This window comes from Manis pentadactyla, chromosome 4 (assembly GCF_030020395.1).
Source record: "Manis pentadactyla isolate mManPen7 chromosome 4, mManPen7.hap1, whole genome shotgun sequence".
Classification (NCBI taxonomy): domain Eukaryota; kingdom Metazoa; phylum Chordata; class Mammalia; order Pholidota; family Manidae; genus Manis; species Manis pentadactyla.
This window is the reverse complement of record NC_080022.1, coordinates 41,606,516-41,631,379: the sequence shown is the minus strand read 5'-3', so window position 1 is coordinate 41,631,379 and position 24,864 is coordinate 41,606,516. Positions and strand designations below refer to the sequence as shown.

At 41.7% G+C, this 24,864-nt stretch overlaps 1 protein-coding gene across 1 annotated transcript in view; it reads left to right on the top strand.

The window, feature by feature from the left end:
- Nucleotides 1-24,864, top strand: part of RAB3B (RAB3B, member RAS oncogene family) — a 62,505-nt gene that overhangs the window by 20,404 nt on the left and 17,237 nt on the right. Inside the window, exons 3-4 of the mRNA XM_036893171.2 lie at nucleotides 20,998-21,116; nucleotides 23,993-24,117. Coding sequence (XP_036749066.1) covers nucleotides 20,998-21,116; nucleotides 23,993-24,117 — 244 coding nt within the window. The remainder of the gene's footprint in view (nucleotides 1-20,997; nucleotides 21,117-23,992; nucleotides 24,118-24,864) is intronic.

Sequence of the window (24,864 nt, the reverse complement as noted above, 5' to 3'; positions counted from 1 at the left end):
GCAGCCTTGAGACAGGCTTTGGTGGGGTAGTAGTTAAGCCTACTCAGAATGGAGAAAGAGAAATTGGAGACATCCTGTGTATATGGCACTTTCAAGGATTTTTGCTCTTAGGAAAAGGAGACAAATGGGTAGTAACTGAAGGTGAAGGGGGAAGTGAGTTAGAAGAGGTCTTGCTTTTTGTTTTTTAAGATGGGAGAAGTAGCAGCATGTTTTGTTTGTGTGCTGGTGGAACAATCCAATGGAGATCAAGAAGCCATGCAGCCAACAAAGCAACAAAAACAGCAAAACTGACACTGTAGGAGAGAGAGAGAAAAGTGCTGGGACAATATCCTTAAGTTGCTGAGAGGGGATGGGATTCACAGACAGAGGATGAGTCCTTGCTCAGGGCACAGATTGTGCACCCACATTAAAGGGAGAGAGCAGAGGGTATGGGCACAGGTGCAGTTAGGGGCTACATGTGCTGGTGGGAATTCTCATGGATACAGTTTTCTGATGATGCAGAAAGCAAGGTCATCAGTGGAGAATGAGGATGGGGGAGGAAGTGTAGAGCTTCAAGGAGAGAGGAGAATGTCATCTAGGAAGGTGGGAGAGTGAATAGACTAGGGATACGTAATTTGATTGCTAATTAGCATTAAGGGTCCACTTGAAATTAGTGATCATAAATTTAAATTCATGAATTTAGAGCATGGTTGTGGGTTTTTCTCCATGTTTTCCTCTCTGGATACAGTCAAAGAAAATAGGCTGGGAATTGGCTTTAATGAAAGTATTGTTTTGCTGAGTGAGTATGACAAAGCATTAGAGGGCCAAGGGAGCCAGGGAAGTCATTGTCATAATTGACCATAGAATTCAAGCTGCACAGAGAGGGAGGTGGTGAGGCTGGTGGGTAGAGGACAGTGAAAAGATGGAAGGGCTTTGAAGACTGTTGAATCTGGGAATCTAGAAGGAATAGGTTAGAAAAATCATAGTGATCTGAGAGTGGGAGGCTTAAAATTACTATTAGTAATAACAAGATGCAGGGTATGACTGTGAGAGTGAGTGGCTGAGGTCGGGTTAGATAGAGATCAAGAGCCCTGGAGAAGAGGAGTTGGAGGAAATGAGAGTCCAGCATGTTGGAAGGCTCACCTCTGTGGATACTGAAATCACCAAGAATTAAGCAAAGAATAACAGTGAATCAAGAGCCGTTCACTGGTCAGTAGGGGGATAAGTGGGTGGCATAATCTCATGATGTGAGATTCAAAGCTGGAGGTGTTTCGTTTTTTGGAGGAGGGAAAGAGAATGATCTGAAAGCAGGGATGAAAACAGCAACATGGATCCCACCAACTGGTCCAGAGATTCAAAGGTGGTGAGAGAGGAAGCAATCAAATCAATTTGGAGGTTTTAGGAGAAACCCAGTCCTCAGGGAGAGCTATGTTTCAGTCACAGCAGGGAAGTGAAGAAAGTACTCAGACCAGCGGTTGAGGAAAAAGACTTTTCTGAAGACTGACTGTGGGCTTTGGAAGGTCCAGGGAAAGTTTTGAGTAGGGAGGGGAGGAGATAGGGTTGGAAATGAGGATGCACAGAGCTGCATGGGAATCAGCATCCAGTGGTCAGGGATGGCCTGAGGACTTGGGCTTCTCACCATGACTGTCATGAACAGAGATGGAAGTGCAACCAACAGATTCTAACACAGACAAATTGCACCAAGACAGAGAGGGGTTTTGTGGGAGCCACTGAAGGAAGAGTAAGGGCCTTGCCTCTTCTTGATACATGCTTTTAGAGGCCCAGAGGCTGTGGAGGTGTCATTCTTACTTGGAATACCTCCCTCTCAATTTCACATATCATTAATTATTGTGACAATAAACAGCAGCTACCGTTTATGTAAAATATCCTCACTTCTGTAATGGGGCTAGTGATACCTCCCACGTGTCAGCATGAGCTGCCAGTGGCCCTGGCTAATGCCAGCACCTGGCCAGCGCTTTTGTCAGCTCATTTCATCCTCACAACAGCCCTGTGAGCTAGGTATGCCATTAGTCCCATTTTACAGATAAGTAAACTGAAGTCCAGGGAAGTTAGGTAGCTTCCTCAGATTAACACAAAAGTGTCAAAGTTGCAGAGTCCAGATTTGAATCAAGGTCTATTTGACTTCAAAACTTATGTATGCCCTGTGCCCTGTGCCCTGTGCCCTGCACCTCTACCCTCCCTGTTATAGCTTCACATAGGTAAGGGCTTAGGTGATTAATAGTGAAATAGAGGGTAAAAATGTTAAGAGTCATAATTTATTGGTCAGCAACTATATATTGTACAGGTGCTTTGCATGGATTTAAAAAAAATTTATTTAGATATTTAATTCAGCCCACTTTACATGCATTTTAAAAATTTAATCATCATAATTATGCTGCACAGAACAGATGAGAAAACTAAGACTCAGAAGATAAGGAACTTGACCAAATCTTAGTAAGATTAGTAAATAGCACAGCTGGGATTCAAAATAAACGCTGTCTGCACCAGAGCCTGCATTCTTTTCATACCTAACTGCCTTCCCTACTCCTCCCACTGCCCTGTGATACCCCAGAGACCTCACATGGGGTTGAGAGTCAGTGTCACACTCCAGAGCCTCCAAACACTCTCAGAAAGGGATGGCTTACCTGTTGTAAACTATCTCCTGTCAACTTTCCAGCTCCCTTCCCTTCTATAAGCCCTCTTCTCCCTCTACCCTGCTACAGCTTCACAGGCGATTCTTCACAGATGGGCAGCCAAGGTTATGCAACACTGGTACATAGGTATGTAATTAAGTGACTGTGCACATAATGTAGTGGCCTGTAAGGAGCTGCTCCATGTACTGGTATAGGGTGAGAGGAGGGGTGGGGACTTGGCTAGCTGAGCTGGGGTAGAAGTGGAATGAAAACATGACAGCAGCAATGTGACAAGTAATGATGTCTCTGAACCTCAGTTTCCTCAACTGTAAAATAGGAATAATAGTAATACCTACTTGTTAGTAGTACAAGTATAAGGAAAGGACCTAGCGTGCTGCCTGTAACATACTTGGTGCTCAATAAACTTGCCCAAAGTCACACAGGGAGGGGTAGAGCCAGGATAAGTTCTTGAGCATTCTATCATTCTGTACCATTGTGACTGATTTTGGTTACTATCATTTTAAAATTTGTGAGCCATGAGTTTGTAGGGTAGAGTTAATCAGCAGGGAAATTGTATGAGTAATAGACCTTTTACCCTCATTTTCATGGGTGATAGAGAGAGCAGCAGTGCTCTGTCCCTGAAGATGCCCAGTTGCCTTTGAAGGCAGGGGGTTCTCCTAGCTAGCTTGGGTCTGCTTGGTGTGTGCTAAGGGCAGGGGCAGGAGTAGAGAGGCCATTCAACTGAGGATTTATAATTCCTTCCTTGAACAGACTCCTTGCTCCCCCACACCATTGCCCTGCACCTTAGGTTGCCAGGTGACAGCTGGAAACTCTGATCCTTTCTGTATTTCTGTGCTTCTCACCTTGCTCTGTGAAGTCTGTCGACTCTGTGCTAATGACGCAGGGACTCTGAGCTCAGGCCTGGACTGAAAGTGGAGGAGGGCGATGGACGGGAGGTGAAGTCCAAGGGGATGCCCATACTCCCTCTTTTGAGCATCCCAACCACTGCCCCCAGCTCAAAACTGAGCATCCTCCTGTGTGCCTCTCAGCCTTTGTCCCACTCACCCAATTGTTCACAAGAACTATCAATTCCATTTCCCAAATTTCTCTTGAACACATTTTCTCCTCAGTTTTGTTCCATAAATGTTTATCGAGGGGCCAACTGTGAGCCTGGATCTCCCTTCTGCTCCTTTTCTACCTCTGATTCTTATTATCTCCCTCTTAGACTGTAGCAGCAGAATGGATCTCCCTGCCCTCAGTCTTGCTGCCTCCACATGCTCTCTGATCACTGTCACTCCACAGCTTAAAACCCAGGGAGGAATGTCCATTGATATCAAAACGTTCCTCTGCCTATCTTTCCTTTCCAACTCCACCTTCACTCACCTTTCAGGCAGTCCACATGCCACCCACGTGTTCTTCAAACACTCAATCTCCAAACACAAGATGCACTAAAAAAATGCAAAACTTTTTTTCAAACAGTTTTAGGTTTACAGATTGCAAAGACTGTACAGAGAGTTCCCATTTACCCCATACCCAGTTTCCCCTATTATTACTCTCTTACTTACTAGAATGTAAGTTCATTCTAGAACAAATGTATACTATTTTTGTTCTAAGTAACCAATATTGACACTTTATTATTAATCAAAGACCATAGTTTATTCAGATTTCCTTAGTTTTTAACCTAGTATCTCTTTTCTGTTCTGGGTTCCCATCCAGGATACTGGATTGGATACATATTGCATTTAATTTTTCTGTCTCTCAGCTCTGAGGATGATTTTTTTTGTTGCTTCTTGCTTTCCCTTCTACCTAGGGATTATCCCTACTCCCCATTTCCCACCAGCAAACTTCCATTTGACTTTAAAGACTCAGTTCAAGTTTAACCTCCTCTAGGAAACCTTTCCTGACCCACCTCTGCCCCAACCTGGGTTAAGGGCCCCTCCTTTACTTCCCACTCTTACCAGCTACCTTGCATGTGTCTGGCACTTGTCTGCCTTCCTCCCAGACTGCAAGCTCCCTAAGGGCAGGGACCAGGTCTGATTCATATCTACCGTTCCAATGCCCAGCACAGGTCCTGGCAAACAGTAAGCGTTCAGTGGAGGCTGGCAAAATGAAAGTGCTCAGGCTGTGACTTTATACCTCTCAAAGTCAAGTTCAGCCATTCTCTCTGCACCTGTCATGTCTGAGCCTTCTCTTGGTCCAAGATCAAGTTTTGTCTCCCTCAGGAACCTCATCTGGTCAGTTCTGCTGAGGCCCCTGGGGCTCCTCTCAGGTTAGCCTCTGTAGGATGGGCATGCTGTTTTCTTACCACTTTTCTCTCAGAGCCATGGGACACCAGCCCAGTCAGATTATCTGATGCATCTGTGATATCATTTGATCCTGAGAGGCAGTCTTGTCACCCTCATTATACTCATTATATGAGGACATTGAAGCCCAGAGAGGTTAAATGTTTGTACTTTACCACAGGTCACACAGCTGGAAGATGGTTTAAGTGAAGACTTGAACCCAGGCCTCGTGACTCACCTCCAAGCCTGGGCTCTTCCCCCTGGACCACACTGTTTCTGCATATAAAAAGTGAGACTTAGCCACAAGGAACAATTAAGTGCTATCCTGGAGCCATTCCAGTATATGCTAGCCTTTTGTGCAGGGACTGTTTTAAACAGGGACCCCTAGCTGAACCCACAGCAATATAAACTGACTGAATCCTTTGGTTTCCTCAGCTGGCACTTGGGGAAGCAGAGATAAGTGAGGTAGGAGAGAGGAGAAAGAGTGAATAGAGAAAATCAGAGGTGATTCTAAGATTGGACATTGTGTCCAGGCTCCCATAAGGTGCCATTTTGTGAGGAGAGAGAATATTCTCTCAGGATACTGCCCTTCCCCACCAGTGAGCTGCTCTGTCAACTGATTGAGCCCAAACGCCGGCCTGGAAATTTACCACCAGCAGAGGCATAATTAGTCCTTTAATTTCCTTCCAGCAGAAGTTTGCTCCCGCAGTTACCAGCCCTGTTTTCTTGGGTTCCTCCCTCTTTGCACTTTCCTACACCTCCAGTTCTTGAGGAATCTGAGGCCTGTTCTGGCTGTGGTACCAGGAGAAAGGTAGCAGATTATTGAGGGCAAGCTGTAAATCGAGTGAACATGACTAATGGTTATACAGAGCTTTACAGCTGGCCAAGCACTTATCTCATTTTATCCTCCCAGCAATACCAAGAAAAGGATATTATTATCAAACCCATTTTGCAGTTAATGAATTGTCTCAGGAAGTCAGCTAATTGGTCCAAGGTCACATGCCAGGAAGTGGCATTGCTGGAATTTAAACTCAGAGGTATATGACCCCAAAATCCATACTCCTACTGATGCCCCCACAGTACCCACTCAGATGCTTATGGTGTTTAATTAAATGACAAATAAGTCCTGAAGGGACAGTAAAATTAAGAAAATAATGAGAAAGAGGATTTTAAGAGGCTTCTTGAAGTAGGTGATCCCACCCCTGAGATAAGAAGAGAAGTAGATGGTAAGGTATAGAATTTTTTAAAAAAATATTTTTGTCTTATTCCCAAAGGGATTTGAAGTGGTAGAGAAAGATCACAGAATGAGGGACTTCATCTTTTTCTTTTTTCCAGTTTGGTTGTAACTCTAGCCTGATTTAAGGCAAGTACTTGACCTCTTTGTGCCTCAGTTTCTTTATCCTTCCTCTCTCAAGAGCTGGCTATGAGGATTGATGAAGTACTGTATGAAAAATCCTTGTTGCCTGACACTTAGTAAATATTTAATTCATGCTAGCAATTATTGTTATTTAGGCTCTTTAGAGCTAGAAGGGGCCCTAAAAACATCATCTAGTATACTATCCCTTAAGATGGAAGATGGTAAACCCAAGGCTCAGAGTGGGGGATATTCATAAGTCCACAAAGCAAATTAGTGGTAGAATTAAATCATACCCAGGCCTCCTGACTCCCAGCCTGTACCATGTGGCTCCCTGACTATTGTCAGTCTGCCTCTGACGGGTTCCCTCACCCTCTTCAGATGATTGTCCCCGTTCCCTTACAAGTAAATTTCAAAGCATTTGCTTTGTGGAGCTGGGTGTTTATCGTATTTTTAGAATCTGCTGGCACCTGTATGCAAATGATCCTCAGGGGACTTGTCTGCTATAGTGACTCAGGCCAACTCCCAAAAGAAAGCAGCTATGAGACCAATGGGAAAGCAGATCCCCGACTTTCTTTCTAGTGAAGTCTTGGAAGTCCTGGGGAGTTCATTCTAATCTCTTACCTGCCCTGTGCATGTTAACTCCTTGTGTCTCTGGAAATGGGATCAAAGGTAGGTTGCTGGGCCAGGCTCCCCGCTGAGGTTTGGGGCCTTGGAATGTCAAGTCAGAAGCACTATGGAACCCAGGCCTGTGGACATTCACAGCAGCTGTTCACCTATGGTACTGGCTGAATGGAGACAAACAACTTTTTCAGACAACCCAGTGGTTCTTCCCTGTAGAGCTGGAGAGACCTGGATGATGATGAGAAGAAGAGGAGAGGAGAGCAAGGCCTCAAACACTTCTCCTGGAGAGCCAGTTTCCCTGACTCCTGGCATAAAGCAGTGTTCTGATTCCCAATGGCCTCACCGTTTCGCACATGCTTACCGAACGTCCTCCAGGCAAGAGGCCCTATATTGGGTGCCACTATGTTGGGAACCCCTCACTGGTTCCCTATTCTCTGCAAGACAGTGTCTAAGCACCTGGCCTGGCACTTAAACCCTCTGTGATCTAGTTCCAGTCTCACTTCCTACTTCCTCCTCCACTTAGTATTTTTAAATACTGTGTTAGATTGCAGAGAATGTAAAATTCTATTGATTGTAAGATACATGCTTATTTCAGAGATGCTAATATGAAAAAGTGGACACTCTAGAATCCACAAAACATGATATTTTACAGTGAAATGAAACTGCTTGTACTCTTCCCAGAGCCATGCTGTTTCAGGCCTTATGTTTTTTTCTTTTTAACTATTTATTACAGAAAATTTCAAACAATCACTCAGATAGAGACTAAACAATATATGCATCCCTTCATCCATCTACAGTTATCAACTTATGGTTTGTCCTCCATGTTTTCCCCATATTTCCTTTTCCCTGAACTATTCATGGTAATAATGATTACTGGTATCCACTGTGGGCTTAGATTTTCTTAATTGTAAAAGTAATATATACTCTTTAGAAACATTTTTGAAATTACATCCAAGCATGAAAAGGAATATATTATTGACATTTTGGTTGGTTTCTTTCCAGTTTCTTTTCTATAAATTTTTAACTTAATTGAAGTCTTACTCTATATTCAATTTTATTTATATCCTGCTTTTTTAATGTAACATTATAACCTAAGTAAAACTAACATTGTTGGAAAACCTTTTTGAATATATTTTTAAGGACTTCATTGTCCTTTATAGGACATTAATCCATTCATTCATTCATTCATTCATTCATTCAACAATATGTGTTGTGCTTACTGTGTGTTAGGTAAAAGAATGAGGCACAATCTCTGACTTCTCAAAGCTTAGGTTTTCTTCATTGTTTCAACATTTAACTGCTCTTTAGTTTTGGCTGCTATGAAGTGTACTCCAAGAAGGGACTAGTGGTTACCAAAGGGGAGGGGTGGGGGATGGTGGGTGAGGAGGGAGGGAGAAGGGGACTGAGGAGTATTATAATTGGTACACATGGTGTGTGAGGGGGTCATGGGGAAGACAGTGTAGCACAGAGAAGACAAGTAGTGACTCTGTGGCATCTTATTACACTGATGGACAGTGATTTCAATGGGGTATGGGGGGACTTGATAATATAGGTAAATGTAGCAACCACAATGTTTTTCATGTAAAACCTTCATAAGAGTCTTTATGAATGATACCTTAATAAAAATAAATAAATAAATGAAAATAAACAAACAAACAAATAAATAAATAAATACTGCTGCAGTGATCACTGGTTATCCTTGTGTGTAAAACTTTTCTTAGGTTTCATATTATTTCCTTTGGATAGATTTTCAGTACAGGAAAACCTTGTTTTGTGCATTTACTTTATTGTGCTTTGCAGATACTGTGTTTTTCACAGATTGGAGGTTTGTGGCAATGCTGTGTCAAGCAAGACTATTGGTACCATTCTTCTAAAAGCCTTTGCTCACTTTGTGTGTCTGTATCACATTTGGTAATTCCTGAAATATTACAAACTTTTTCATTATTATTACATTTTGTTATGTTGAAGTATTGTAATTATTTGAATTATTTGTGGTCGCCATAAACTGTGCCTGTATAAGGGCAAACTTAATTGATAAATGTCGTGTTCTTACTACACCACCACTGGCCATTCTCCAGTTTCTCTCTCCCTCTCCTCAGGCCTCCCTATTCCCTGAGATACAACAATATTGAAATTAGGCAGGTTAATAATAACCCTACAGTGGCCTCTAATTGTTCAAGTGAGAAGAAGAGTTGCATGTCTCTCACTTTAAATCAAAAGCTGGAAATGATTAAGCATAGTGAGGAAGGCATATCAAAAGCCAAGACAGGCTTTAAGCTGGGCCTCTTGTGCTAAAAAGACAAGATGTGAATGCAAAGGAAAAGTTCTTGAAGGAAATTTAAAGTGCTACTCTAGTGAATGTATGAATGATAAGAAAGTGAAAAAGCCAAGGGGTTCAAGGCTTTATTTTAGTGAGCTGGGTCAAACCAGACAGAACATTCCCTTAAGCCAAAGCCTAATCCAGAGCAAGGCCTTAAGTCTCTTCAATTCTGTGAAGACTGAAAGAGGAGAGGAAGCTACAGAAGAAAAGTTGGAAGCTAGAAGATGGTTTGTGAGGTTTAAGGAAAAAAGCCATCTCTATCACATCAAAGTGCAAAGTGAAGCAGCAAGTTCTGATGTAGAAGCTGCAGCAAATTATTCAGAACATTTAACTAAGATCATCAATGGAGGTGGCTACACTAAATAACAGGTTTGCAATGTAGACCAAACAGCCTTCTATTGGAAGATGATGCCATTTAGGACTTTCATAGCTAGAGAGGAGAAGTCAATGCCTGGATTCAAAGTTCAAAGAACAGGCTCTGTTGTTAGGGGCTAATGAAGCTAATGACTTTAAGTTGAAGCCAAGTCTCATTGACCACTCTGAAAATCCTTCAGAATTATGCTAAATCTATTCTGCCTGTGCTCTATAAATGGAACAACAAAGTGTGATCACAGCACATCTGCTTACAACATGGTTTACCGAATAGTTTAAGCCCACTGCTGAGATCTATTGCTCAGAAAAAGGGATTCCTTTCAAACTATGACTGTTCGTTGATGATGCATCTAGTCACCCAAGAGCTCTAATGGAGATGTTCAAGGAGACTAATGTGTTCATGCCTGCTAACACAACATCCATTCTGCAGCCCATTGCTCAAGGATTCATTTAGACTTCAAGTTTTATTATTTAAGAAATACATTTCACAAGGCTATAGCTGCCATAGTGATTCCTGTGATGGATTTGGGCAAAGCAAATTGAAAACCTTCTGGAAAGGATTCACTATTCTAGATGTCATTAAGAGCATTCACGAAACGTGGGAAGAAATCAAAATATCAACATTAAGAGGAGTTTGAAAGAAGTTGATTCCAACCCTCATGGATGACTTTGAGGGGTTCAAGACTTCAGTGGAAGAAGTTATGTGCAGATGTAGTGGAAATATCAAGAGAACTAGAATTAAAAGTAGAGCCTAAAGATGTGACTGAACTGTTGCGTCTCATGATCAAACTTGAATGGATAAGGAGTTGCTTCTTAGGGATGAGCAAAGAAGGTGATTTCCTGAGATGGAATCTACTGGTGCAGGTGCTGTGAAGATTGTTGAAATGACAATGAAGGATTTAGGATATTACATAAACTTAGTTTATAACGCAGTGGCAGAGTTTGAGAAGATTTACTCCATTTTGAAAGAAGGATAAAATGGTATCAAACAGCATGGCATGCTACAGAGAAATTGGTTGTGAAAGGAAGAGTCAATTGATGTGACAAACCTCTCTGTTGTCTTATTTTAAGAAATCGCCATGGCTGCCCCAGCTGTTAGCAACCACCACCCTGCAGTCAGCAGCCATCAACATCAAGGCAAGACCCTCCATCAGTAAAGAGATTACAACTTACTGAAAGTTCATATGATAGACAGAATTTTTTTAGCAATAAACTATTTTTAATTGTAAACCTTAGTACTTTTAAATAATTTAAAAATTATATATCTTATATGCATTGATTTTTTTAAGACATAATGCTATTGCACACTTAATAGACTACAATATAGTAGAAATATAACTTTTGTGTGCACTGGGAAACCAGAATATTCATTTGACTCACTTTTATGCAATATTTTCTTTATTGTGGTGGTCTGAAACTGAAACCCCAATATCTCTGAGGTGTGTCTATAGTGAGATTCCCATTTCACTCTCCTTTTGCCAGCAATGAAGATTAGTTTAATTTTAGCTAATTCAACAGCAGAAAGTGCTATCTCACCTTTTCAAATTGCATTTTTCTGATTACTTATTGAACAATAATCCATTTATTTATTAAACATTTTTTTCCCCCTGTGAATTGTCTGTTTGACAAGTCTCCTATTTTATCACTGGCAAATTCTCAGTACAAGGTCTGACTCTTCATTTCCTCTTACTTGCTTTGGCCTGAGGATCTATTAAGTATAATCTTGTTCCAAGCTTCTTTTTTTTCCTCCTAGTTCTCTCTCACCTCACTTCTTCCCCCACCTCTTCCTGTCTTGAAGGGGAGTTGGATGAGTCACGGAAAGGGTACAGCAGGTGGCAAATTAAGTGAATTCCCCAGAGAGACTTCTCAGAATGCTCTGAATGGTGCTGATGTCAATTTGGAGGCAAGAGTAGTGAAGAGGAAATGGGTTGGCAACCCTGATGCTATATTTTTCCAGACCAAAGCAATGGGGTGTTATAGATGATGGTTCTTTCTGTAGGCATCTTCAAAATGTCTGCTATGTGTCCAGACCTGTACCCAGTGCTGATGAGGGCTTTTTAGCTAGAGAATACACAAATGAAATAGGTCGTAATTAATACTCAACTATGTACATGTCAAAGGTATTCACACTAGGTGGAGATGTTCAGCAAACAGTTGGAAACTTCTGTCTGAAACTTGGAAGTGAGGGACACAGAGGAGAATAAAGAACCAGCATAAAAGACAAAGCAGGAATAGGAGGAGATGAAGGGGAAGCCCTGGTGAAGTGAAGTCTCACAAAAGCTGAGGAAAGGAGGGTTTCTAGAAGAGGAGTGTGTGTTTGGGGGATGTCATCTTAGTTAGAGCAACAGAGAGATTACTATCCACAGGTCTCCCATTCATTAATTCCTTTGTTCATTCAGTATTTTTGGAATACCTGCTAGGTGCCAGGCATTGCTCTGGACATTTCTGAGGGTACAGAAATGAATGTGATCCCCTAATTCAGTCTAACTGAGGAGCTATGGATGGGAGTAGAAACATATTTGGTACAGGTGCTATTACCCATTCATTAAAAAAATATTTATTGAACATCTAATGTATGCCAGATACATTGAGGAACAATGAAAAGAAGCCCTAGAGCCTTTAGTTTATCTGTCTGAAGTAAAATGTAGTGTCTATGTCTTAGTGGAAATCATGGAAATCAATAGTCATATCCATGAGAGGTTTTGAGTTTTGCATTTTTGAGGGTTTTATGTGAGAGACTTAAGGCCAAAAATAAGAACCCAGGGCCCTCATCTCTCTGGGCCTTGGTTTCCCATCTGTAAAATGAGGGAGTTGACTCTATATGTACTGATCATAAGATTTGTCACATGTGAGGTAACCTCCCTGCTAGACTGAATTCCAAGGGCAGGGCTCACACAGGTCTTTTTTACTTGCTTAGTAAATATTTATAGAACTGATTACTCTTGTATGTATTCTGTGCCCTGCTGTCACTAAAGTAAAGGCCTAAGTACATTTTGTGTAAGTCCAGAAGGAAGGATGATGAATTTTGATGCTGGATCCCAAAGAACTTCCCAGAATAGGTGCCCTTTGACCTGGACCTCAAAGGTTAGATAGGATAACAGAAGGCTGAGAAGTGTTTTATAATCCCCAGTCCTGGATTCCAGTGACCTCTTTCCTACACTCTGCCCTCAAAGGTCTACCAGTTACTACCTATGTACCCTTGGACAACAGTTTTCTCACCTGTAAGTCAAAAGTGACAATAATACAAGGTATGCTGGAAAGAAAATTACGTGGAGTCAGACTATTTGGATTTGAGTCCCAGACCACCCAAAAAGTAAGTAGCTGTGTGATCTCGGGAAAGTCACTTTCCCTCTCTAGGCCTCCATTTTCCTACCTGCAAAATAAAGGAATCCAACTGGATGAGTTCAAAGATTAATTTCTTTTGTCTCTAAAAAGTCTGCACCACAGGATCATTTTTAGGATCCAATGAGATGATGCAACAAAACGTGTATAAACTGTGGGATGCTGTAGAATGTGGTCTGTACTACTGAGGACAGATGGGTGTGACATCAGGGCAGCTTCAAAGGAACACTCTCTCCATTCCTCAGTCCTCTGCTTCTCCCAGATTCCTGAAAAGGTCTCCCTCTGGTTTCTTCCCATTCTATGGGACATAATGTCTGGACTCCCAGATGCTGCAAAATACAAAGGGCTTGGAGCTTGGCAGCTGTGGGTCAGATGGTGGGGCATGGGGAGAGCCAGCCCCGAAGCTCTGGTTACCTGCCTCCCTGGAGCTCATGATCCCTACCTGCCCCCAACCTAGACTAGAGGGATTGAGTTGAAGAGGAAGCAGGGAGGAGTCTGGCTCAGGGAGTAGGTATGCAGCAGCACAGGACCCAGGGATAGAGTCCCAGAGAAAATGTCTTACTAGTTGTGTGACCTCTCAAATTCTGTCACTGCTCTGGGACTCCCCTTTTTGTTTATAACGTGGAAAGGGGCCAAAAAGAGGAGATGGATTGTATGATCTCACAGACCCTTTTCCAACCAATCCTGAGGTTCTAAATGAGTTTTCCTACTTAACACATAGTCAACCCTTGAGTTTCATTCACCAGCATCCTTATTAGGTGCCTACTATGTGCCAGATGCTGTGGTTGTATTTCGCTAAATATAAGATTGGGTCTCAAGATGCTCATCATCTGAAAGAGGAGACAGCTAAATAAACCAGTAGCTATAATAAATGTGATGTGTGTATTAATGTAATGCCAAACTGTAAGAGAGCAGAGAAGGAAATTATTCCTTTGAGAGATGGTCAGGGAAAGCTTCAGAGGGGATGTGACCTTTGAAAAGGGTTGTGAATTATAAAAGAGAAGGGGATTCCAGGCAAAGATCAGCAGATCAGCATAAGGCCTAGGGGTATGAAGGAGCAGTGTATTTAGGAAACCACAAGTAGTTAGACAAAGCTGGAACTCATTGGTTCAGTGGAGGAATGAGAGGGAAGGAACTTCAAGGAAAGCTTGAGTTAGATCCTAGTGTCAGTATGTTCTACGGAGAAGCTTGTACCCCCAGCATGTGGGCTGTGGGAAGCTAGGGAAGGGATTCAGGGAGATAATGAAGTTGGATTTTAGGAAAACCCATCTAACATTAAGTGCACTCTACTAAAAATGTTGCAGAAACCCAATAAATCCATCCTTTCAGCAAAAATTTGTTGGAAATCTCCCCTACATTCTGTGCCTGTGCAGTGCCAGGCACCGAGACACAATAGCAGGAAAAACCAGACATCCTGTTCTTTTGGCACTTGCAGTTTGGCAGGGGAGACAGACCTTAATCAAATAATTACACAAATAAATACAAGACTACAGTGCGGATAAGTGCTACAAAGCAGAAGCACATGGTGCCAGGAGACCCTGTAATTGGAGCATTTGACTTTGCCAGGATGGTCAAGGCAGCTTCTCTGCTGAGCTGGGTTGCAAAGGAAGAGTGTTGTCTCAAGGACAGGCACTAGGAAGTTTCTGTGGGAATGGGCCTCTCCTGCTTCAGAACCCCCATCCAATATGTGTTTGCCTTCTACAGTAAATAGGCAAACAGGTGTTGTGCCTATTCATCCATTGATCTTCAGGACCTAGCCAACACTTGCCACAGAATCAGCACCCAGTGAAGATTTGAAGGAAAAGAAGGAAAACACATGAGGTACTTTAGATGTGTGAAGATAGTACTATTCCCCAGAACACTAACCATCTTCCTTCCTGCAGCTGTTCCTCCCATGATACAGTTTCAAGTTCCTATCACTGTTCTGGTCATTCTGCTAATTGTCAAGGTCCCTGTGACAGATGATACAAATCATTACAGATGTAGCCTTGTGCAAAGAAAATTGGTCTCTTGGAACCAGAGAACCTGATTTTATTTAAGCTCTTTTTCATCATTCACTGTCTTTCACCTCTTCAAGCCTCAGTTTCCTCTTTTGTGGAATGGGGATGCTGGTCCTTCTCTCACAGGATTTCTCTGGGAATTACTCAGATAATAAGAAAAAACTCTGTAAACTCTAAATAAACCTAAGTTTTAAATACTTGGAGGGAGGGCTGCCACATGAGTGAAAAATTAGATTTATTCTTTGTGTCCTAGAGAACAGAATTAAATCAATGGACATACCACATGCAGATTTCAGCTCATCAGAAGGAAGAAATGTCCTAACAATGAGAGCTGTCCATCAGTGGAATGGCTGCTTTTTAAGGTGGTAGGCATCCAACACTGGAAACACTCAATACAAGTATGCTGTAGAAGGAATTCCCATTTTGAGTGAGAGGGTAGGTTGAATAACTTGTAGGATTTCATTTCAACTTCAGAATTCAACAATCTAATAGTCATGGAGAGGGCATATGTGGCAATGAGAGTAGCACAAACAGAAATATGGAGCGGAAATGGGTATGGCATATGTGGGCAGCCATGTGGAAATTCCAGAAGGAAACAAAAGGTCTGTGTTGGATTGATGATCAGTGGAAGGTAGAGAAGATAACTAATCTTGGTTGAGCACCTGTGTACCAGACACATGTGATTGTAGTGGGTGATTTCCGGCCTTACCCTCTGGTGGAGGAGAGAGTGTTGGCCCCAGGAAGCCTTAGACATGATTGGAGGACCTACCTGGAGGCTACAGAGTGGGCTGGATGTTGGAAGCAGAAGAGGAATGAGAATACACAGTGTGGTTGGGCTGTTGGCTGTGTTGAAAATGCATAGACTTTGGACAAAAGACAATCTGAATCCTGACTTTTTCTCTTTATAGCTTGTGACTCTAGCAATTTACTTAGCCTCTCTGACCCTTAGTTAATTGGCATATAAAATGGGGTCTCAAACTTGTCCTGCTTCAGGCTGATGTAAGAAGAGAAGTGATGTAGAGTAAAGGGCATCCTGAGAAGAGCACAGGTTTTGGGACCAGACAGACCCAGGGTTGAATCTCAAGTCTGCCATGACCTGGTTACAAGATCTTAGGCAAGTTATTTAACTTTTTTCCAACTGGTAAAAGAAATAGTAGTATTTACAAGGCTGTTTAGAAATTACATAAAATAGGAAAAGTGTTTAGTAAAGTGCCTAGTATATAACAATGCTCAACTAGTGGTTTTACTTTGTTATCACAAATAGTAAATGAGATCTCATATATAAAGCATTTACCAAAGTGCCTGGCACATAGTAGGTGTTGAGTTGATGTTATCTTCCTTCTCCCTCGCCCCTCTGTCTGTCTGCCACACTGAAGCGGCTGCTGAAGTTCAGGGCAGAGGCTTGTTCACTCTGTTGTCTATTCTTTGGTATAATGCTCTGCCCATAGGAAAAGCTCAACGAATGCCTGTTTGATAGAAATAAATTGATTGCTCTTGATGTCATGGTCTCCTTCCTCAAGTGGCCAGTGAGTCATGCCTCTTCCTCTCTCCTCCTTCCTGTCTCCTCTGTGGTTCTATTTCTGACTCTCATTAGTGGGAGAGGAATCAGTGTTTGTCAAAGTGATTTTAAAAAATAAAAGAGAGTGGGAGGTTCAGGAGTGATTCTCTGGGCTACTTTCCATTGAGCACAGGCTAGTGAGAGCTGGATTGTTGTTTTCAAACTTGCTTTTGTATAAGTGAAATAACCATAACAATATCAGCAATAAGAGCAGCAGCCACTATGAGTTTTTTGAGTACCTACTATGTATGCTTTGCCAGGCTATCCCCGTACATTATCTCTAATCCTCACACAATCACTTCAAGATTACAATGTTACCAGCACTTTACCTATGAGAAAACTAAGTCTTAGAGAAGTTAAATAATAATTAAGTGCTAAATACTCTCATATTTGAGTACCTATTATGAGCTAGACACTTAATATACATCTTAGTTAATTATAAACATGCAACAAAGTAGGCATTATTATTTCCATTCCAGATTTGAGAAAACTGAGCCTCAGAGAGTTAGATAAACCAAGGTGTCCAAAATCACAAAGCTGATGAATGGCAGGTCTGGGAGTCAAGGCCTGTGCAACTCTTATACTTGTCCATTCCCTTTCTGTCAGGCTGTTTTCTACTCTTTGCAGAAAGTATCATATTGACACTGGCTGGAGGCAGCCCTTGAGTGGGAAGTGACATACGGCATGAGACTCATTCCCTTCAGTTGAAGACCCTGGGAAGCTGGCCCTGCTCTTGGGATTGGCTCTGGAAGTGCAAAAAATAATAACTGATGCTTATATGGCACTTACTATGTACTCTGTGCTAGGAAGTGTTTCAAGCATTTTAGATATAATAACTTAATCTCCACAATAACTTTGTAAAGTAAGCATTGTTATTATTCCCATTTCATAAACGAAGAAACTAAGGCCTAAACAGGTAAATTGCCCAAGGAGGAGATTTACACAGGAGCATAAATATCAGGAGTCAGTGATCACTAGGAGCCACTGCAGAGGCTGCCTACCATAGTCACATAGTAAGTGGTAGAACAGGAATCACACCCAGACGACCAGCTCAAGAGACCATGTTCTTACCCTCAAATCTATGTGGCCTTTTTAACAAGTGGCGATTGAATCCCTACTGTGTGCACAGCCTTGCACTAGACACTGAGAATATAGAAATGAAACTGATTCCACATACAACCTTATTTATTATCATACCAGGATTCCCAATTAATTGAGCATCAATTGGGTGATATGTCTCTTCTATCTAGAGCTGGGGTACGTACAGGGCCTGGCTCCAGCCAGAGATGGGGGACTAGAAACTCTCACAGAGAAATGGTAGGACTCAGGCAGAGTGAGAAGAGTTGAAGCAGTGCAGTGGTTCAGAAATTTTGCCTGGGCTTCTAGATCACGAGTCTGCAAGGGTGGCTTCATTGTAAACCCTACAGGACAAGCTTTAGGGTCTGATCCTATAGCTGGGTGGAAAGAGTCTTGTCAGTGGTGTTGTCTCTGAGGAACTTGGGAAAAGAGGCAAGGGCATGGAAGGGGTGGATCAAACACTGCTGCTATGTTTCATAAATAAACAAACAGTGCTTTTGTGTAGATATGGCAAAGAGTGAATATTTCTCTCATAGTGCCTAAGATTCCCAGTGTTATATGTTTACTCACTGACTCATTCATCCATCTCTTCATTCATTCATTCATTCATTCACTCACTCATTTTGTGAGCTGGAGAAAGTTGTAATTGCCAGAACTCTTAGGGAGAAGTACTATATGTGCTCAGAAGGAATACTGTGATAAGCTGCTTGAGGTGAAGAGTAAGACATCCAAAGACTATGCTCAATGAACAGGAGATGGTGACTGAGCATGGTGAGTGTGTTAAATGTGATTTTGTTTTGCTGAGTAAGGTTGTACCAGTCTGGGCCAGAGCTGAATTGCTGAGGACATGGAGAAGCTGAGTCTTGCCAGAAACATAACTATTATCTTTGATTTCTCAACTTTCACATTTAATCTGTCACCATGCCTTATAATTCACCTCTTCAATACCTCTTGAATCTGTTTCTATTCCATCTCTGTTGCTACCACTCTAGATGAAGTCCTTATTGGGTCTCACTTGAAGCACTGCAAAGAGCTTCTAACCAGCCTTCCTGATTCCCATCTCTCTTCTCCCTCCAGTTCATTCTCCATATCACAGCCAGAGAGATCTTTCTAAAATTCAGATCTAATTATGTTTATCTCTGCCTCAAAATCTTTGCTCCTGAAAGATAAAGTCCAAACCCTGTAGCACACCATTCAAAGCTCCTTCTAGCTTCATTGCCTACCCATTTTCCATTTCCCACCATTTCTTAAGTTCTTCTGGAGTACTCGCTGGCAAAAATTCTTCCTTCTGCTAAAATACCTTTCCTTCACTTCTCTGCTTGGAAAATTCTTTAGAAAAGTCCCTGTTATCCTCTTTCTATTACCAGATCAGCACATCTCCAGGCGATGCTTGTGGGCTTGGTGCATATTGCGCTAGGAGGAGTCATATTGTCTACCACATTTCTCCTCCTGAGCATGTTATAAATTGCACTTTCTTGGATGCGCATGACTTGCTTTGGCTAGTGGAATGGGAAAAGCAGAAGTTTTAAGAGCCAAAATATGACTCACATACTTTCTTTCCTTCTGGTAGGTGCTCTATCCGTCTTTATCCTGGAATAAGGAAGACAAAAAGCTAACTCTTAATGGATATGTAATAATAGTGAAAAATAAAACATTGTTTAAGTTGCTGAAATTTGGGGACTGTGTGTTAGTGACTAATTCAATATATCCTAACTGATATACTATCTCTGTTTTGACCTTCCAATACTACCCCAAACTACCATGTTTCTACCTTATCTGACTTGCGTGACACATTTTCTTAATACTGCTTATGTGGTATTGATGACATATTGTCACATATTGCTAATTATCATTTCAATGGTCTGTCTTAACCACCTCTACACCTTTACTGAGGCATCCCTGTGGGCAGGGATGGTGCTTATTCCATTTTTATACCACACAAAGTGTGGTTCAAGGCTAAGGCAATATATTATAATGGGTATAGGAGTCAGACAGACTAATTTTAAATTCTAATCCTGACATTTGGTGGGCAACATCTTTGAATCTCAGTTTCCTCATCTATAAAATGGAGTAATAATACATACCCTACAGGTTTTTTTTAAGTTTATGGATAACAGGTGCAACATTATTACAAATAATGGCATGCTGTAATTGTTCCTATTACTTGTTTTTATTATTATTATTGGTGGTGTTCAGTAAATGTGGATAAATTTTTCATTGATTGAGGTGCAATGGTATGTGCACTGAACTTGGAATCAGAAGTCCTAGATTTAAGGCATAGCTCTTATCACCATCTTTTTTACCTTGGGAAAAACCACTTACCTTGTCGGCATTTTTGCATTCTCAACTATGAAATGTAAATACTAATAACACCTACCTCACAGGGATTTCATAAAATTTATATGAACTAATATATGAGGTAATGTTTTATATATGTTCAAGCATCACACATCTAAAACTAATGAAAGAGAGAAGATTGGCTGGTCTTTCACATGGGGATTGTGTGGACATTTGTGAAGCATGCACATGTGCTCCAGTAACACTGAGCTGTTTGTCTTGTTCTTTGCTTGCTTGCTTACGTGTTTGCCTTTCTAACTACACTGTGAGCTGTTTGAGATAAAGAATTGTCTTGGTCATTTTTTTTAGTGAGAATGTTTATTTCTTCTTATATAAGAGTAATATAAGCATATGTAGAGAAAATAAAAATACATGAGGAATATTAAAATCTCTGTACTTCTTGTCTCTCATACAGAGATAATCACTATTAACCTTCTGATGTGCTTCTTTCCAGTTTTCTTCTCTGCATGTATATCATTACAAAATGGATACCATATCACATATATAAGCATTGTTCCATGTCATTAAATATTCTTACCTGAATAAAAACACAAGAATTCTTGTATTTTAACCCTGCTCCTATTATTGAATATATAAGTTGATACTTTTTCACTGTCTACATAAAGTGGTAACAAACATTTTTGTACTTAAGTATTTGTCTGATTTTGTAACAGGACTTTTTAGAAGGAAAGTTGCTGAGTCAAAGGGAACAAATATTTTAGTGCTCTTGAGACTTCCAAACTGACTTCCAGAGAGACTGAACCAGGTTCCACTCCCATGAGCAAGGCATGAGGTTGTACATCTCACTACTTCCTCATCTGTAATGGATATTATAATTTAAAATAAGCTTAAAACCTTTTTATGTAATAGTTATCTGTTTACATTTCTTCTGTGAATTGTTCTTTCCTCTTGTCCATTTTTCTATTGGGATTTTAATTTTTTTTTTTACTAATTTCTATTAGGTTTTAAGAACCATTTTATTCTAGTCACCAAGTACAACATAAGACATGTTAATAGGTGCTCCTTAAATGTACCTCGGATTATTAATTAATTGTTCTGGGGACTTTTTAAGAATAAAACGATTTTCTAGGAGGATGACTCTTTCCTTTTCCCACCCAGGACACAGCTGGGCAGGAACGGTACCGGACCATCACCACAGCCTATTACCGTGGGGCCATGGGCTTCATTCTGATGTATGACATCACCAATGAGGAGTCCTTTAATGCTGTCCAAGATTGGTATGAGATTCATTCATTAATTCATCACACTTTCATGAAAACCCAATGTATGCTAGGTCCTGTGCTGTGTGCTAGAAATCAGGATGAAGCAGACATGGCTCTTGTCCTCAAGGAATTCATCGATGAGAGGAGAGATCAATAAGCAGGCAGGGAAAATATCGTGTGACAGGCACAGTGATAGAGAGAGGCACCAGGGCTGTGGAAACCCAATGGAAGACTCTGACTGAGCTTGGGGCGCCAGGGAAGGTGTCCAGGAGTTGCTGACATGTATGTTGCATTTTGTAAGATGGACAGAGTTAACAGAGAGTGAATGGATAAGAATGTTCCAGGAAAAGAATCCAGATGTACAAAGGTGAGAAGGTAGGTACGGGGTTGTGAAGAGCAGAGGTCATGAAGGATTTTGTGTGCAGGGTAAGGAGTTTGGATTTTATCCCATAGATGACTAATCTGAACCAATAGGTTCAGATTAATTTTTAGAAAGATCATTCTGGCCATAGTAGTGAGTTGAATCTACATACTGCTTCTCTATAACATATATCTCTAGGCTGCACTAGGGGTCCAAGAGCACATCTGGTCCAAGTTCATAAGGATTCTGTATACATTGAAAATCAACACAACCCCTCAGAGATAACAACCTCTGAACAATTTACATCTTCCTTCCTAGAGCCGAACTCACAGGGAGAGGTGAGAGGGAGGGGCCAGGACCCTGTGCCCATAACCAGTGGAAAGGATGAGAATGGGGGAAGCTGGAACACTTGTACTGTGGGTATTCTTCAAAATCAGAGAGCTGAGCAGGCTGGACACACAGCAGCAGTGTTGGCCAGTGCCAAGCTTGTCTCCTGTTCCCTTCTGCCCAAGAGCTACCCTTCGAGGACTTCTCTTCTCCTAAGGAACAGTTGCCATGCATCTTTATGAAGCACTGTTGGTGTCTTGGAGCCTTGATCTGACAGTGACCTTGCAGACGGCCTGCTGCCTCCCTGTTCTGAACAGCAGTCCAGGGTGCTGTCCTCATGCCATCACTCATGGTGATCTGTGTTCTCCTTTGCAGCCTCCCGGTCATCCTCTTCTTCCTCCTTTCTCCCACTTCCCTTTTAACAACTCTCAGCCTTCCCTCTTTCTCCTTTCCTCCCATTCTTTTCTCTCTATTCCCCCTTTTTCTCATCCTTTTCCCCTTTCTTATTCCCTCTCCTCTCTCCAGTTATGATATTTCTTCCCTCTTCCCCTCTCCCCCCACCTATTACCGTGGAGTGATTAGCTCTTTTTATAAATGTATCCGCACTTATTCCCTGTTGGACTTGACTTCCTTCCTTTTCTCCATTAGTCCCTGTTCCTTCTGCCTCAGGAACACAGCAACTTTAACACCTGGTGATGATTCCTCCAAGAATAGCCTGAGTTGCTAATCTGAAAGCTGGGAGAGGGTGGGGTGGGCAGAGGGGCAATGACAAGAAGAGTAGCATGGAGAAATAGAGAGTTGGCTCCAGTTACCTGCCTTGAGGCTGAAGATTGAGTGTCTGTCTCTCCCAAGCCCTGTCCTTTGAGTTTTGCCTCTGAGAAACTTCACCCCAGCTTAGCCCTCACCTGCATCTAAGCCCCAGTACCCCGGCATGGAATCTGGCTCTTTGATGAACCCACAACAAATGGTGGCTGGGTGAATCCCATTCTTTGAGGGAATAACTTTTTACCCTTAATGAGAAATTTGGTGGTGGGATTAGTTTTAGGAGCAGGGTTGATCCTGGCTGCAGTTAAGGTTGAGTTAGATTGAGTGTAAGTGTCAGAATAGGGTCAGATTTAAAATCTGCTTCAGGATTAACAATTTGCTGGTTTATTCATTCATCAGCTGTTCACTCATACCTTCTCTGCTCTGAGGGTGCTGAGGACTGGCACCCTCAAGATGAATAAGTCTGTCCCTGCCCTTGGGGAGAGATAGATAAATTCATCCAAATGTAACATGTGCCACAATAAAGTTGTAGGCAACAAAAAGGGGAAATAATCTTTCTACCTGATGGAGTAGCTGGGGACAGAGTTAGGCTCATCCCTGCAAAAAGATGTCTCCACAATACAAGGATCCTATTTTATTCCCTCTGTTAAAATTTTGTTTCTCATCATAGAAGTAATGCATACTCACTTTCAAAAATTTGAAAAGTGAAGACAAGTATTTTTAAAGTTTCATAATCACCCCACATGAAGGAAACCACTGCTGACATTTTGGTTTCTACAATTAAACGTGATCTGAGACCTCAGTGGAGGTTCATGAATCACAGAGGAGGGAAAAGCTAGCTGTGCCTGGGGAAGCTTGAGAAGGCTTCCCCAAGGAATGGTGGGAGCAGCGCTGGGTCTTGGAGGATGAGTTAGTGCAGGGAAGGGATTCCCAGTTTAGGCAAAGGCATAAGCCATGGAAGAGCATGTGGGGAATGGGTGAGAAAGTTTGTGAAGTGGGAGGAAGGATGAAGAAGCGAGAGAGACAAGACATGAATGGCCTTCAAGGCCTACCTGAGGGATCTAGACTTCATTGCATAGCTAGTTGGTAGCAGGGCAAGGGGTGTAGAGGGTGGGCAGAGAGAGCTTTTGGGAAAGGACTTATCATGGTCAGATAGATGTTTTAGGAAGACATCTGTGCTCAGTGTGGAGGGATGGGCAGGTGCATTACAAGAGGACTCTGAAGAGCTGACTGAGATTTAAAACCAGGACTTAAGGGATCAGCATCTGTGACAGCCAGCAGGGCAGGCATCTGTCTGTTTTCAGCTGAATTAATTGACAGTGACATAACTTGGGTGTTGCTAGCCCTGTGGAAAGGAAGCCATTTCTTTGAGCTTTGCAGGGTCCATGCCAACCTAGGAGGGTGTCATTAACATAGTCTTCTCTCTGTCTCTTTTTAGGGCTACTCAGATCAAGACCTACTCCTGGGACAATGCACAGGTTATCCTGGTGGGGAACAAGTGTGACATGGAGGAAGAGAGGGTTGTTCCCACTGAGAAGGGCCAGCTCCTTGCAGAGCAGCTTGGTATGTGCACAAGTATGTGTGTGTGTGTGTGTGCATGCACGTGTGCATGGGTGTGTAATGTTAAGGATGTGTTGTGATTGTGAATTATGTACATGTGTGCTCTGTGTGTATTTTATGTTTGTGTGGCATACATATGGGCTTTGAGATAGTGAATTTTAAGTAATTTGTTATGTGACATGTATACTTACATTGAATATAAAGTAAAATTTAAATTTATGAATTTTTTGACCAGATCCTTCCATAAAGGATTTGAGGTGTCTTTTAGAAAACTTTTAGTACATCAATTTAAAAAAATAAATGAGAAAATTGGAGCAAAGGGAAATAAGGGTAGGGGAAAATAAGAGGAAGCCAGGAGTGACCTAAGTATGTATGTTTTAAGTTCTTGGGCATGTACAAGAGTTGAGTCAAAATATTGGCTTTGAGCTTCCTAGCAACCATTGCAAAGAGAGAAGCATATTAGTTACATGGTTCAGAGATTGTTCCTAAAATAAAAACAAACCCATTATTACAGAGAAGCACTACTCTTCATTGGCAACTATAGAGCAGTCTCTATATGCTGCATGTGATGATATCCTTAATATCAAAGATTCTTACAGCAGCCACAACATTGCAGGCTGTGTTTTATAATCTCTCAATGTAAACTGACACTTCCTCACCAAAACACAATTCATGACAAAGTAATTCTGTGAAGGGATAAAATGATGATGTTTAAGTATGTAGCTCCGTGAAGCCCAGGCTTTTTCCAAG